Source organism: Solanum lycopersicum, chromosome 4 (assembly GCF_036512215.1).
Source record: "Solanum lycopersicum chromosome 4, SLM_r2.1".
Classification (NCBI taxonomy): Eukaryota; Viridiplantae; Streptophyta; class Magnoliopsida; order Solanales; family Solanaceae; genus Solanum; species Solanum lycopersicum.
In genome coordinates this window covers 20,988,502-21,003,541 of record NC_090803.1, presented here as the reverse complement: position 1 = coordinate 21,003,541, position 15,040 = coordinate 20,988,502, and the positions used below count along the sequence as shown (strand labels likewise).

The 15,040-nt window shown below is 31.0% G+C and overlaps 1 protein-coding gene and 1 pseudogene across 1 annotated transcript; both read left to right on the top strand.

The window, feature by feature from the left end:
- Positions 1-329: 329 nt before the first annotated feature.
- LOC101243698 (uncharacterized) lies at positions 330-11,585 on the top strand (annotated as a pseudogene).
- A 175-nt stretch (positions 11,586-11,760) lies between these two features.
- Positions 11,761-12,129, top strand: LOC138347998 (uncharacterized). Its single transcript, XM_069296604.1, has one exon. It carries the CDS (start codon positions 11,761-11,763, stop codon positions 12,127-12,129), a length of 369 nt encoding a protein of 122 aa, XP_069152705.1.
- The last annotated feature ends 2,911 nt before the right edge of the window (positions 12,130-15,040 follow it).

Below are 15,040 nucleotides of genomic sequence, written 5' to 3'. Positions count from 1 at the left end.
TGAAACATAGACCAAGCACAATGTACTACTTCTAATGTTGATTAATGTTGAAATATATTTCAAACTTTTTTTCCTAAAATATGTATAGATCAATATTTTGTACTTATTATTCAGCTAACTAATGTAAGTATTTTCTCATGTTATAGAGGTAGGAGTGTATTTTTCGCCAAAGGCTTGAGTCACGTGATATTCCCCCAGCCGGTCAGTAGCAAAAGCAAAATAGGGCACTAAATCCCTCTTTGCGGTACTGAAAGAGCTGAAACTCGCCGGTGAGATTCTACCTCTCTCTCGTCACAGAGACGAAGAAGACAACATAAAGAGGGAGAGGAATGTGACGAGAAGGACATTGGGAGTGTAGTAGTTGTGGTAATAAAAATTATGCAGTCAGATGTTTATGCAATAGGTGTAAGAAGCCTCGTCTCCTTGTTTACAACAAACCTCCTCATGATTCAAAGTGGTTTTCTTGAATATGTGATTGGATCTGCACTGGTATGTATCTTTCTAAATTTTTATTTGTTTATTAAATTCTTTGATTGATTGTGACAAGTAATGAAATAGTATTAGTTTTATGTATGTGAACTTACTGATAGAAGCTAATAGAGGTGATGTAGGAGTTGGATTTTAGTTGATAAGCTTCGGTAGCCAGTTTGGTCAAGCTATTAAAATCGGTTAATTTTGTGAAGTGTTACTTCAAGGATGTACTTTTGGTGAGAAATGGTAGTGAAGTTCCTTCTAATGGCTCATGTAATAAGCTAACCACCAAGTAGTTAGAAGTGTAGACCATTAGTTCATATCCGAGTTGGACTCACGTGTGAAAGAGTGGGTGCACATGCACCTATTAACATGTGTATATACATAATTAATGTTCAAATAATTAAATGCGCACTCTTAAACACATAAGCTGAGCTTGCTGTATTGGTCCAAAGTTATTCATTGCGCTTCTTCGCAACTCACAATCACAGTGTGCTGATTTAGATTCTGGCTATTGCATTCTCTCTTTTTTTCATTTTTTTCAAAAAGTCTTACAAAAAACCTCAAGAGAGATTTAGTTGATAATTTTGACCAAATAAAATAATTTGATTCTCTAACAATACATTTATGATATCAACATATGATACTTTTGAAATAGAGAAAATTAAGAGAAAATTGGGGCACTTGGATGAAAGGATGTAAAAGTTACTTTACTTAATGAGTTGGCAAGGGTATTTAGTTGATAAACATCTATAGTCATTTTGGTCAAGGTTTAAAATCTATTCATTTTGGAAATAAGTTTCAGAAAGTGCTTTTGCTGAGAAGACAGAAGTTAAGTTCCCTCTCATGACCCATGTAACAAGCTACGCCAAGTAAAAAATATTGAACAATTAATTCATAAGGACTAATTGTGTAACCATTCATCTGTTTCTGAAGACAAGCAAATGACTGGGAAGTTGCAGAATTCCTTAAAATTATAGGCCAATTTAAACGAACACAAGAAGGAGAAGATGAGCTTTGGTGGTAGTGCAGAGGCAAAGGAACCTTTAGGGTAGGCAAAGCATACAAATGGTTGAATAGACACAATCAAAATAATGTCAATTGGCCCTGGAAATCTATATGGAAAGCGAATATACCCTATAAGGTATCATGTTTTATTTGGCTCACATCTAAGGAAGTTGTTCTACACAAGACAATTTGATGAAAAAGGTGATAATTTTATGTGTGAAATGCATTTTTTGGAGAATAAGCAGAAATTATTCGACACTTCTTGCTTCACAGCCAGATCACATGTCAGCATTGGAACCTATTCATAAACCTTAAAAGTTTCTCCTAGACTATGCCAGGAAAAGTTACATACTTCGAAATTGGAAGGTGGGATTCTAGTAAGAAGCAGAAGTACGTGGAGAATCGTACCAGCCAACATATGGTGGACAATATAGAAGGATACATATTCTAAGTGTTTTGAGAATATAGAAAATAGTATGGAACAGATCAAACTGAATTTGTATCTTGATTCTATGTTTTTGGTGTAACTAGATTCGGCGTAATGATCTTGTATCTATTATTGTTTTGTTAGATTCATTATAAATAAGGGATCATAGGATCTGCATTTACTTGTAAATATGGACCTAGTTTAGCCCATGTACTGATCTGTTTCTTTCAAAAATACAAAGCTACAAGTTTTTAAAAAACATATCTAAAAATTGATATGTGTCGTGCGTATAATTCAAACACATTTAAGAGATCTAATATGTAGGAGACAAAAATACTAATAGACAAAATATCTTTAGTAAGAATCATTGCAAAGTATGAACTATTGAAACAAAATAACAAAATTTAAAAAAATAAAGCATACATAATAATATGAAATTCAAACTTTTATTTTGATGCATATACTTCGATAAGAGATATTGTTTGATAATATTAGTGAAGCACTAGATCAATTACTTGCATCCTCTGATGGGGTTTTGCGAAGGACAAAGCTCTATTCTTTAGGTGCTTCAATTGGACATTTACTAAACCCTTAACAATATTCAATCATTCTTTGAACTTGGTCTTTTCCTCAGCATTGAACTTGTCCATGGCCTCCCACCAACCTCTAACTCTAGCCTCATTCATTTGATCCATCATTTGTATTTTTTTCTTTGCAGCTTTTTCCCTTTTATAAAAGTTATTTAGCCTATCATTCCTTTGAATAACATTGTTGCATGCCTCTACATCATCGAATTGTGCACCTAGATCTATTCTTGTGGTACATATAAAATGATAGATGACTACATTAGCAGTCGGATGAACAAATGAATACGGCTATCGATTTGAGAAGAAATAAATATTTTAAGATCGGCATCACGTTCTCGAACGAGTTCACTTGAATTCTTATATACCCTAAACGACGGTTAGAAAATGAGGCATATCGATCAACTTTTTTTTTCTATTTTCTAACTAGAATTTTTTGGCATCCTGATCTTTTCTTACCCTCCATGCTAGATAGAATATGTTGATCAATTGTTTTCAAGAAATGTGACTTCCAAAAAAATGAAATATCATGACTATTTATACACATAAATTGGAAAATTATTCACCATGATAATTAAATTTCAAGTCAAATATTGCAATGTAATGTAATCTTTTTTTTTATAATGAAAATTATAGTTGAACATTTTTATTGAATTAATGATTAATATGATAAAAATGAAATTTATCAATCAATGATTTTCATCATGAAATGTTTAATAAGTGTTAATTCAATAAAAATGTTCTATTATAATTTTCATTATGAAAAAAAAGATCACTTTCCCATTACAATATTTGACTTGAAATTTAATATCTTGGTGAATAATTTTCCAAATTATGTGTATAAATAGTCATGACACAAAAGCTTCTCGATATGCCTTATTTTCAAAACGTTGTTTAGGCTTAGATAAGAAAACAAGTGAACTCGTTCGAGAATCTGATGTCGATCTTGGAATATTTATTTCTTTTCCAATCGGTAAGCCGTATTCATTTGTTCATCCGACTGCTAATGTAGGCATCGATCATTTTATTAAGTCCCACAACAATAGATCTAGCTGCATAATTCACTGCTACAGAGGCACGCAACATTGTGATTCCAATTAATGATAGACTAAATGACTTTGATGCAAGGGAAAAAGCTGCAAAGAAAATAATACGAATGATGGATTGAATGAACGAGGCTAGAGTTAGAGGTTGGTGGAGGCCATGGACCAGTTCAGTGCTAAGGAAAAGACCAAGTTCAAAGAATGGTTAAATATTTTTAAGGGTTTGTTAAATGTCCTATTGAAGCAACTAGAAAATGGGGCTTCGTCCTCCGCACAACCCCCGCCAGAGGATTCAAGTAATTGATCTAGTGCTTAACTAATATCATAGAATAATATCTCTTATCGAAGTCTATGCATCAAAATGAAAATTTGAATTTCATATTATTACGTGTGCTTTATTTTTCAGAATTTTGTTGTTTTGTTTCAATAATGGTACGTACTTTGCAATGATTTTTATTAAAGATATTTTGTCTATTAGTATTTTTTGTCTCCTACATGTTAGATCCATTTATATTTTGAGTTTGAATATACACACTACAACATATCAATTTTTAAATTGTGTTTTTTTTTTAAATTGGTAATTTTGTGTCTAATGATAGAAACAGATCAATACATGAGTTGAACTAGGGACATATCTACCGGTAAATATGAGAATAAAACACATTCTTAATCTATTAATACAAAATTTAGCATCAAACCTTTGTAAAGCCAATACGAGATGATAATACTTAACAAAAAAATTGAGTGCTTTGGAAAACCAAATTGAAAGAGACCTGAATTACCATGAGGTCTCATGAACAGTCTAAAAATCAACTTTAATTTTGTTTTATTGCGTACAATAACTTGAATATATGAATATCATATAGTTCAAATGAATAAAAGATTTACATAAGATATAATCTCAATTGAAAGAATACCAAATTATTAGGATTCATATCTAATTCAAATAAGTAAGTAATTAGTACATATAATTTTAGTTGATTCCAAAATACTAAATATAAGGAAAAAAGTAAATGAAAATTTTTGTGTATTTTTAACTTTTTTAATGAAGCGCAAAAAATCCAATCAACATTTCTAAGGACTTCATGCTTTTAATGTAATATATAAATTGGCTGCTTGCCATTTGTTTCGTGCAACATATTGCATTATTGGCTATTTGGCTTTGGTGAGCTATGCACTTCCTGGTTATTTCTGTTCCTTTTTCTAAAATACTTAGATTTTTTGTACATGAATTAATTACCTATAGAGACAAGCCAAACAATGAGATTGAATATAGGGTGTTTTATAAGCATATATTGTCATTAGGCAAATTATAGAATCCAAATGGACTAAATAAAGATGATGTAAATAATATTCATGAGCAAATTATAAACCAAAAGCTACTAGTACTTAACTATTTTGAATTTTCTTTGCTAGATATTGTGGTGGACAAGATGAGGGAAGCGATATGAAGATGGTTTGGACACGTGAAGGGGAAATTCATGCATAGACTCACTAGCGAGGAGGTGTGAGAAGTTGGTTATAGTGGGTACGAGAACAGGCAGTGGTAGACCGAAGATATGACGTAGATTCAGGTTACCAAGGATGTAACCCTAGGTAGGTGGGTATGGACGGCACGTATTAGGATAGAAGGTTAGTAGGTATTGTAGTGTTGTCTTGCTTAGGGTGGATGGTGTATGCGATGCTATTAGTTGTGTTATTGTAGTTCTTGTTTTTTTATTTTCATCATTGTTTATCATTGTCTTTTTTTCTATTCTACCCTAGTAGAACATTGCACTGATTCCTTGTTATTTGCTATATTTTCTTCATTGTCTCCTTCTTTATACCAAAATTTGTTGCATTTGAGCCCAAGGTCTTCGAAAGTAGTCTATTTACTTGTGGTGGTAAGGTTTGCATACATTCTACCTTCCCTGACCTCAGTTGGGAAATTTCAGTGGGTATGTTGTTGTTTACAAAATATAGTGGAGGTTGTTATGCATTATTCATATTTTAAGAGAGATTGATTTGTTATGTTAAACATTATGAGAAACCTGATTTCAGCTAGGTTGAGTTTTTTATGTTTTCTCCTGTCTGCTTTCATCTTGAATGGAGGGGTTGGCGTGCGTATTATTGGCTTGTTTCCTCTTCCTGGATGCAATGTGTACTGCGTGTGTGTGGGGAGGATCCATTAGGTTGCACTAACAACAATTAAGCATCTAGAGAAAAGTGCAAAAAGTATGGACGATCAAAGGAGGTAGCAGCAATGCCAGCAATTGCAATCCCTGGAGCATCTCTCCCATCTCATCCAAATTATTTTGCCAGGACACAAGTATGGAACAAATGTTGAACATTGGGTTCTTAGGACATGGAGCTCTCCAACAACTTCCCTTGAGGTCTAACTGGTCTCTAGGGGAGGCTGGTCATTACAAAAGCCAGCCTGCTAATCCGTATAGACTGCTGCAAACTGCTTCAGTTCCATATACAATCCAAACGAATCAGCTGCTTCCAGTTCCAAATGGATGGCGTAATGGTGACTGGCTCTGCAGTTGTGGCTTTCACAAATAATCTTCTCGAGCTCAGGTATCTGCAAATAGAACATGAAATACTTCCAATGTATCAAAAAGCATTTTTAACTGGTGTTTTCATGTGGATGCACATCTTCTCTTGTAGTGCGAAAATGCAATGCTTCTGCACCTCCAGCTTCATCGTATTCTCTTGCCAGTACCCCTATTACAGGTTTGCGCATTAATAAATCTTTCATTGGTTTTCCGTTACATTAATGAGTATAGATCACAAGCTTATACATTATGCAAAAGAAGTATATATATCAGAATGTTTATGCAGTCACTGTCCTTATTTTAATTTTTTGTTGTTACCCCTCCACCTTAGCTCCCCACTATGTGCCCCATGGTTACTCAAACTCGCAACCTCAGGGTTGGAGGTGGAGGTTGCTTACACTTGAGCAACCCTCGCTTGTCGCAGTCTGTCCTTGCAGAGCTCTTTTTATCTATTTCTACTTTATAGCTGACTAGTTTTCCCAGTTTCATTTTAGTTCCTGCCAAATCATTGGAACCTATACATACATTACATATATTGAGGAAGGGCTTCCAATTAATTTTACTTGTGTTGGGAGGAAAAACTGATATGAACATTTGGACATGTTGATGTTTCTGAGCTGAATATTTATTTAAAAATAATTATTTTTCTTTGTAACATAGTGGGAAGATTAAAGGGAAGCCGTAAGTTATGTTGCTTGGACTTACAATTTTTCTGGCTTTGGTATCTGTTATCATCTGCTATTTATTATGCTTGGGTAGGTGATCTCACTATTTTGCTGATGGTGCTATTCCTTACTTGTATGCTCAGCACTGGTTTCCTATTAGTTGTCGTGTTTCCTTTATTGTTGTTTCTCCATTCCATAATGTTTTTGATTTGCTTCACGAGAACCAAGGGTCTCTTGTAAGCAACTTCTCTACCTCCACGAGATAGAGGCAAGGTTTGCGTACACTTTTCCTTACCCAGACCCCACTTTGTGGGATTTCATTTCTTATGTTATTGCTCTTTGACAAATGTCTTTTTACCTCCACATGTTTTTTTTAGTCCAGTAATTTGTGCATGTAACTGAACTAGTGTGATCTCTCCTGTCTTCCCTCGCACAATGAAGCTGTTGGAACAAAGCGATTAGCATCTGAGGAACTTATTCATGATTGAGACAAGAAGAGTCTGAATGCAGGGTATGTAAGGAACCATCTTCTGGTATTAATGTTATGGATTGTTTGGTTGACGTTCTTACATTCTTTTATTTGAACTTTTAGACATTTGGATATCAACAACGCTATCCAGGAGCAGAATGGATGGAGGATTCAGGGGGAAATCAACTAACTGCAATCCCAATGATCTTCCTTAATGAAAATTCAATGGTGCTTCTTTTGCAAGCCAACATGCAGATTCCTCATGTATCAGCAGCACCTACACTCCTTGGTAAAGGGTAAAATTTCATTATGTATTTATGCTTCTGGGTTATGTAGTCTCACTAGTGGAAGCAGCAGAAGATACTCACAATTTTGCTTCAAATCGACGTAGCACAAGGATAATTTATTTTGGAAATAGTAGTGCAACAATAACGTGATAATTTGTTCCTAAACGCCATTAAATTAAAACGTCATCGAGAGTTTTTTCGATTGTGTCTTAGGGGGTACTTCTGCATTTTGTCGATATAAAATCAAATTTAATGATTTGGCTTTATAATTTCTTATAATTAAGTGATCTTTGAAATATTTATAGTTTTAAAATTATATAGGATTAGGCCCAAAATTAATAATTTCGCTAATAGCTTGTACTATTACAACATTTAAAATGGTTCGTCAGTGGATGTAGGATTGGTTAATGCCACAAAGGCCATAATCAACGTGAGAGAGTGAAATCAAATGTATTTAGTGTAAAAGGCTGCACCAAAATTTATGTTTTTAATTAATAATGCATTTCCAAAAAAAAATTAGTCATAAAAATATGGGAAAAAATGTGTAAATTAGGCATATTCTCAAGTTATGGCATAAGAGTTTGATTTTCATTCTATAACATTTAAAATATCAACTTATAGCATTTATTTAAATTAAAATATTGTTAATATTTATTTTGTAAAATTAGGAAGAAAAATAAAATAAAAAAAATGATTAATTAAAATTGGATAATTTCCGTGAATGTAGTTAATTTTTTTTAACTGATAACAAAATGTGCACCTTTTAAGGGATTTTAAAATATATTAATTATAGATATGCACCTTAATTATCTCAATCCGTTTTTAATGATAATTAGTTTTGATTTTTTATCCTTAAAAAATTGTATTCTGTTATCTTCTTTCCATAAACGTGTATAATTTTTTTTCCAGGAATTTAACTATATTCATATATTCGAATTTTGTCATATTTTATCTTCTTTTTTTTTTTTTGGAAAAACAATTAAAATTGAAGGTTGAAAAAGTTTAGATTTGATTTGATGGAGAAAATTGTGTCAATTTTAATTAAACATGGTAGCAAATGGAATTCATCAGGTTAGTTTTTTCTAATATTTTATTAATGTGTCATATTTTTTTCCCATGTTATATTGCATATGTTCAATTGATATATTTCTTTTTTGTGATACATTTATTCAGTGTTTCCACTAATAAATATTTCCTAATATTAAATGTATTTTCATGTGTAATTAAAACGAAGAATGATGTTAAATGTGATTACTGGTTAAAATTAAAAAGTTTACAGTTTTTGGTCAATTTGCAAATTTTTTGTTTTTGAAACAGTAGAACAATATCTGACATTTTGTATTAATAATGTATACATTTTGTATTTTAATGTATATAAATAGTGTATGAATAATATATACGAAAGTCAATTTTTATAGTTGTACGTAGCTGTTATTGATTTGTAATATATATATATATATATATATATATATATATATATATATATATATATATATATATATATATATATATATATATATATATATGTATGTATGAATTCTATATAAATTTTGAATTAACTGTATATTATTTTTTTAATTAAATTGGATAAATTGAGTATGAAAGTGTATTTTAGGTTGTATGTAGTAGTTAATTGTGTAGTATGCAGTATGTATAAAAAAAAATTTAATTTTGTATTAATTTAAAATTTTGTTATTGCATATATATGTGACTTGTATATAAATTGTGTATGATTTGTGTATTAATTTTGTATAAAATGGTATTAAGTGTGTAATAAAGAATGTATTAATTGTGTATTAAATTACAATAGTGTATAAACACTGTAGTAATTGTGTATTAAATTGTGTATGAAGTGTGTATTATTTTTGTACAAAGTGTATGAAGTGTGTGTTAAACAGTGACTTGTATATAAATTGTGTATGAAGTATGTATTAATTATGATTGAATAAATTTATAATTTTATTATGTGATGCACTGAATGTAATTTTAATGTTGTGAGACAGGGAAATACGTCGACTTTGATATGGAAGGCATCCTATACGATACTTCTACCCCTTATACTGGTTTAGTTAATGTTATAGTAACTCAGCTAAACATAGAAGAAAATCTATATTCTGTTGAGATAAAGTATATAGTTAGCAAAATGTGTCCATCTATAAAAATTCATAATGATGTTGGGGTAAAGGTTTATCTAGATCAGATGAGGGTGAATTTGGATTTTTTTACAAAATATTCATTATGCATCACTTTGAAAGATTGTGGGCAGTATAACGAATGTCATAGAGTTATAGTTAATGATAGAATAAATTCTGATGTTAGATTATCACAGAATAACATAGATCTATACTCCAACAATTCTATCCGCTTGATTGGAATGGATTTAGACGGAGTTGTCAATGATAATAGTGAAGTAGATAGGGATATAATATGTGATCATTCTAATTTATTTGTAGCTGATAATCAGATTTATAATAATAAAGAAACCCTTAAGGAGGTTATGAGGCATGTTGGACTTGTTGAGAAGTTCAGCTTTCGGGTTGCACGTTGTAATGCATCTAAGTAAGTTTAAATTTATTTTTTTTATTTTGTTACAATGTATATATATTGTAATGTATATTTTATTAAATTTTATAACAATTATCACCTGAATTGTATTTCTCAGAGTTGTTTTTGGATGATGAGGGCATCTAGTTTGAATAAATCTAGTTTATTCAAAGTTCGGAAGTATATTGCTTAGCACACATGTTGTGTTAGAGAAAGAGTGTATGCCAGACGTCAAGGGATAACTGACGTTGTAGCTGTCTTGATAATGGATAATTATATTGATTCATCTAAGGTATATACTCCAAAAGATGTAGCTGATGATATGTTGAAATTGCATGGTGTTTCGTTGACATACATACAGGCACGGAGAGCTAAAGAAAAAGCAGTAAAGTTGGTGCAAGGAGAACCAACAGAATCTTATGCAAGATTACCTGGTAATTTCGAATATAATGATAAATTTAAACATTAGTTATTTTGTTGTGCAGTAACAGTTTCGTGTATTCTTTATGTATAAAATATGTATTTTTTATATATGAATTGGACTGTTATTTTTTGGTAATTTCAAAAATAATGATAAATTTATACAGTAACAGTTATGTGTATTTTTTATGTATAAAATATGTATTTTTTATGTATGAATTGGACTGTTATTTTCAGGTTATTTTTACATTTTGGAGCAAACATATCCAGCATCTGTTTTGAAAATAAAAAGGAATGAAGATGATACATTTTTATATGCATTTGTTGCTTTAGAAGCATGTATTAGGGGCTGGAAATATTGTAGGCCAATTGTAGTTGTTGATGGTGCTGCATTAAAATGTTCATATGGTGGTGCAATGTTAACTGTAAGCACATTGGATCCGAGAGGTAAAATATTAGCCTATATAATTTTTCAATTATATAATATAATGAAAAAATATATGAATGATATTTCTGATTTGTGTTATTTTTTTTTTCAAATTAATGTGCAGGTCATATACTTCTGTTGGCGTATGCAATAGTAGATTCTGAAAATGATGCTTCATGGACATGGTTCTTTGAGCAATTTAGAGAAGCATATGGAGTTAGACAAAATATGTGTTTTATGTCAGACAGTTTTGAAAGCATATGGAAAGGGACAACAAATGTATATCCTGAATCAGAACATTATGCATGCATATGGCATTTATCGATCAATGTTTTGAAGAATTTCAATAGAAATACTGAAGATTTGAAGATGTTGTTCTTTTCAGTGGCAAAAGCTTATACAAAACAACAGTTTGAGACAATTATGGGAAGAATAGATCAAATAGATACGCGAATACGACCATACTTGTTTGATATTGGTTATAGCAAATGGTCAAGAGCTTACTCGAATTGTAAGCGCACATGGACCATGACTTCAAACATCGGAGTCATTGAATAATGTTAACAGATTAGCACGGAGGTTACCGGTGATTTCATTTCTTGAGTTTATGAGGGTAACAATTCAAAGGTGGATTCACAAGCATAATAAGGAGGCTGATAAGACTACATCTAATCTGACAAAAAAATATGATATTTATCTACAGAAAAGTATTACGTTGTCGTGCAATATGAGGGTATGTGTTTCACTGTATTGTATTTTTAATTCATACTAATATGTACCATGTATAATTTTTTTTTTCACGGGTAATACCTTGAACTGTTGATCTGCATGTTGTAGCTGAAGGAGCAAAGAAATACATAGTAAATTTGAACACAGGGATGTGTGGTTGCGGAAGATTTCAACATTATGAGATATCGTGTGGTCATGCAATTGCTGTTGTCCAGTACAGGAAGTTACATGAAGCAAATTTCTGTTCTGCTTTTTATAGCCTCAAGAATTTCAAAGATGCTTATGCCATTCCTGTCGAGCCTATCTCGTGCGAGAGTACATGGGATATACCAAGTTATATTTCAGATTCTAAATTGATGTCGCCTGGTCCAAAAAGAGCAGCAGGAAGACCCAAACTTGAATGGTGGAAGGGGTTCGCAGATGTAAAATTCAAGAGGACAAAAAGCACATGCAGTATATGCCATCAGGTTGGACACAATAGGAAGACTTGTTCAAATTATCCTGTACAAAAACAATGATGTCGTACTGTTAAATCTGTGTTTTTGAGGGTTTACATTGTTATAAAATGTTATTTATTAAATAATATTACTTTTCATACAAATGTCATACATTGTATATACAACTGTTCATATATTAACAAATTTTAACAATAATAATTCATATAATCATATAACATTTATTCAGTTATTGCATGGGGACTACATAAAAAATTTATACATTTATACAAGTTCAATACTTGCATATAAAAAAATAATGTATGTTTATGTTATACATATTAAATTATAATATGTTATAATTCATACAGTTTTCATACATTATTCATACAAGTAATATACATACAATTTGTTTCTGTTTGTATTTTGAAAAATATATTTTTTTCAAAATACAAACAGAAACAAATTGTATGTATATTATTGGTGTGAATAATGTATGCAAGAAGGTGATACACATTTATTAATGTATAATTGTATGATATAATTCATACATTTTTCAAACATTATTTATACCAGTAATATAATTAATATCTGTTTCTGTTTGTATTTGAAAGTGTATAGTATTCAAGCAAAACAAATTTATGGAATAATTTAACATTACTATGTACTATATGTCAAATTTTAATATGACATTCATAATTCATATAATTTTCTTACATGATTCATACAGTGTTCATATATGTTAAAATGAGACACATTTAGTAATAATCAGTAATAATTTATATAAAATCATCAGTAGTCATAATAAAAAAACTGGGAAAATACATAAATTGTTCATAAGTTAAAAAAAATTCATTCAAAAAAATGTACATTGTGCCATGAAGATTTCTACTTCCTGATACGGAATTTTGGAGTAGGATAATTGGTGGTGTCCATAACTTGTTCTTTATGAGTTCGAGGTCCACTCTTCTTGCTAGCAACTGTGCCTGTAACTTCACTTTCACTGATTGCGCCTTCATCATTCTTTGATTTTCCATAATGCCAAAGTAATGTAGCATATCTTTGACGATGATATTTTGAATCAATATCAATATGTGATACATCAAAAATACCATTGCTCATGTATTCGGCGAATAGAGATGTGTATAAACCACAATCGCTGTAAACAAATTGAAAAAAAAATTGTAATGAATATATAGCAATTTCAATTTAAAATGAATAAAAAATAATGTAAGAAATATACATACTTTGAACTTTCTTCTTGTTGAGGAACATGTGTAACATTCTTGATACTTAGAGGTTCAGAGTGAGACTTCTGTGATAATCAGGGAGATTATTCGCATACAAATCAAGCCTTTTGCTATAAAACCCTGTGCTCGTCAGAAATACAGGAATCATGGTTGCAAGCTTATCAACAACTTCTTTGACTTTCCTTGAATGAACAGATCCTCCCATCATCGAATCATATACATATAGACATCTACTTTTGATTCAGAATACAACAAGAAACCAATGGAATTTGTCATTGATGTTGACTGAGATGATTATTTCGTCAACCCTATCCCACGGAATGTTATTAAGCAGCTTATATCCTCTAATGCATTGTCCAACATCAAGATCCGGTGATATGCATCTCATGTCACATTCTGATTTTCTCCACTGTTTCTCAATGTTATCAACCCACGCCATAAACCAACAATCAACAGTACTGTAAGAAGTGACTGTTTGGGAGTATTGTGCCTTCTTTCGGAGATAATACATTATTGTATTAATATGCTATTTTAACAAAAAAAAAATACCTATCTGATTCATTCACTGTTCACACATATTTCATACAAAAAATATTCATACATATATTACTGCAACTCAAAACCATAATAATTAGTTGAAAAAATGTCTTACCTCGTCCTCCCAAGGTCTGCCCGGTTGACTCATTATGTGAAAAAAATCCTTTTCTCCGATTTTGACAACGCCAAAGTCCATTTAAGGATGAAATGTGTTTTTAATCTTGGAATATGCTGCTTTCCTGTATATATTTAAAAAAGTGTTATATTAATTTAGGAGTTTAGAAATTAAATAAAATATTTTTTTCATCGTACAAATTACCTGCCACGCCTACTTGACACATCTTTGAAAATCCATTTATTGAACTCCTCAATCAGTTCAACTGGAACATCAAACCCATTGTGATTTTGGAATGGATGTTTGATTTGAAAGAATGTAGGTACTCTATTTGAACTGCTTTCTCCTTACGACATTCTGATGGAGAAGAATCGTATTTACCCATATTCTTGTGTCTTGTTCGCACATTTGGAGTCGTGGTGACATTAAGAATCGGATCAAGTGCAATTATTTGTGTCATGGTAAAATCAAGATAATCGTCCAATGTTGGTGGTTTTAATTTTGACGTTGTAGATGCATCAACATTTAAACAATCATCCGTTGACTTTTGAGCTTCATATACATGAAAAATCGTTAAATAAAAAAATTCTTAAATTTTCATTTATGTGATAAAAATGAATATATCGTACCAGCTGTGTTTGAACTTTGGACTTGTTGTCCAATTTAAACTGTAGGCATATCTGTTGGATCAGATTGTGCAGCATGATGGTTGGCGTTTTCCTGAAAAAATTATAAATGATTAATACAAATTTCATACATGATTAATACATAACATTTACATATATCTGATGAATATATACATAACATTTCATATATATGCTGTGTTGTTATATTTGTTTATTTAAATAGTGAAAACATATGATAATAATATATATAAACAACTATTATGAAAACATCAATTTATATATTTTCCTTCCCAATAGTCATACATAAAGAATACATATATATCAATTTAATACATCATTTTTTTATTAAAACATGTGTAATTTCATAATACAATTTTCATACATGATTAATCCATAACAGTTATATATAATTGATGAATATATACATATGTCACCTATATACATGTATGATGTGTTGTTATATTTGT

Excerpts from the sequence above, each read along its gene's own strand:
- LOC138347998 (XM_069296604.1), top strand. The coding sequence starts at position 11,761 with ATGTGTGGTTGCGGAAGATTTCAACATTATGAGATATCGTGTGGTCAT.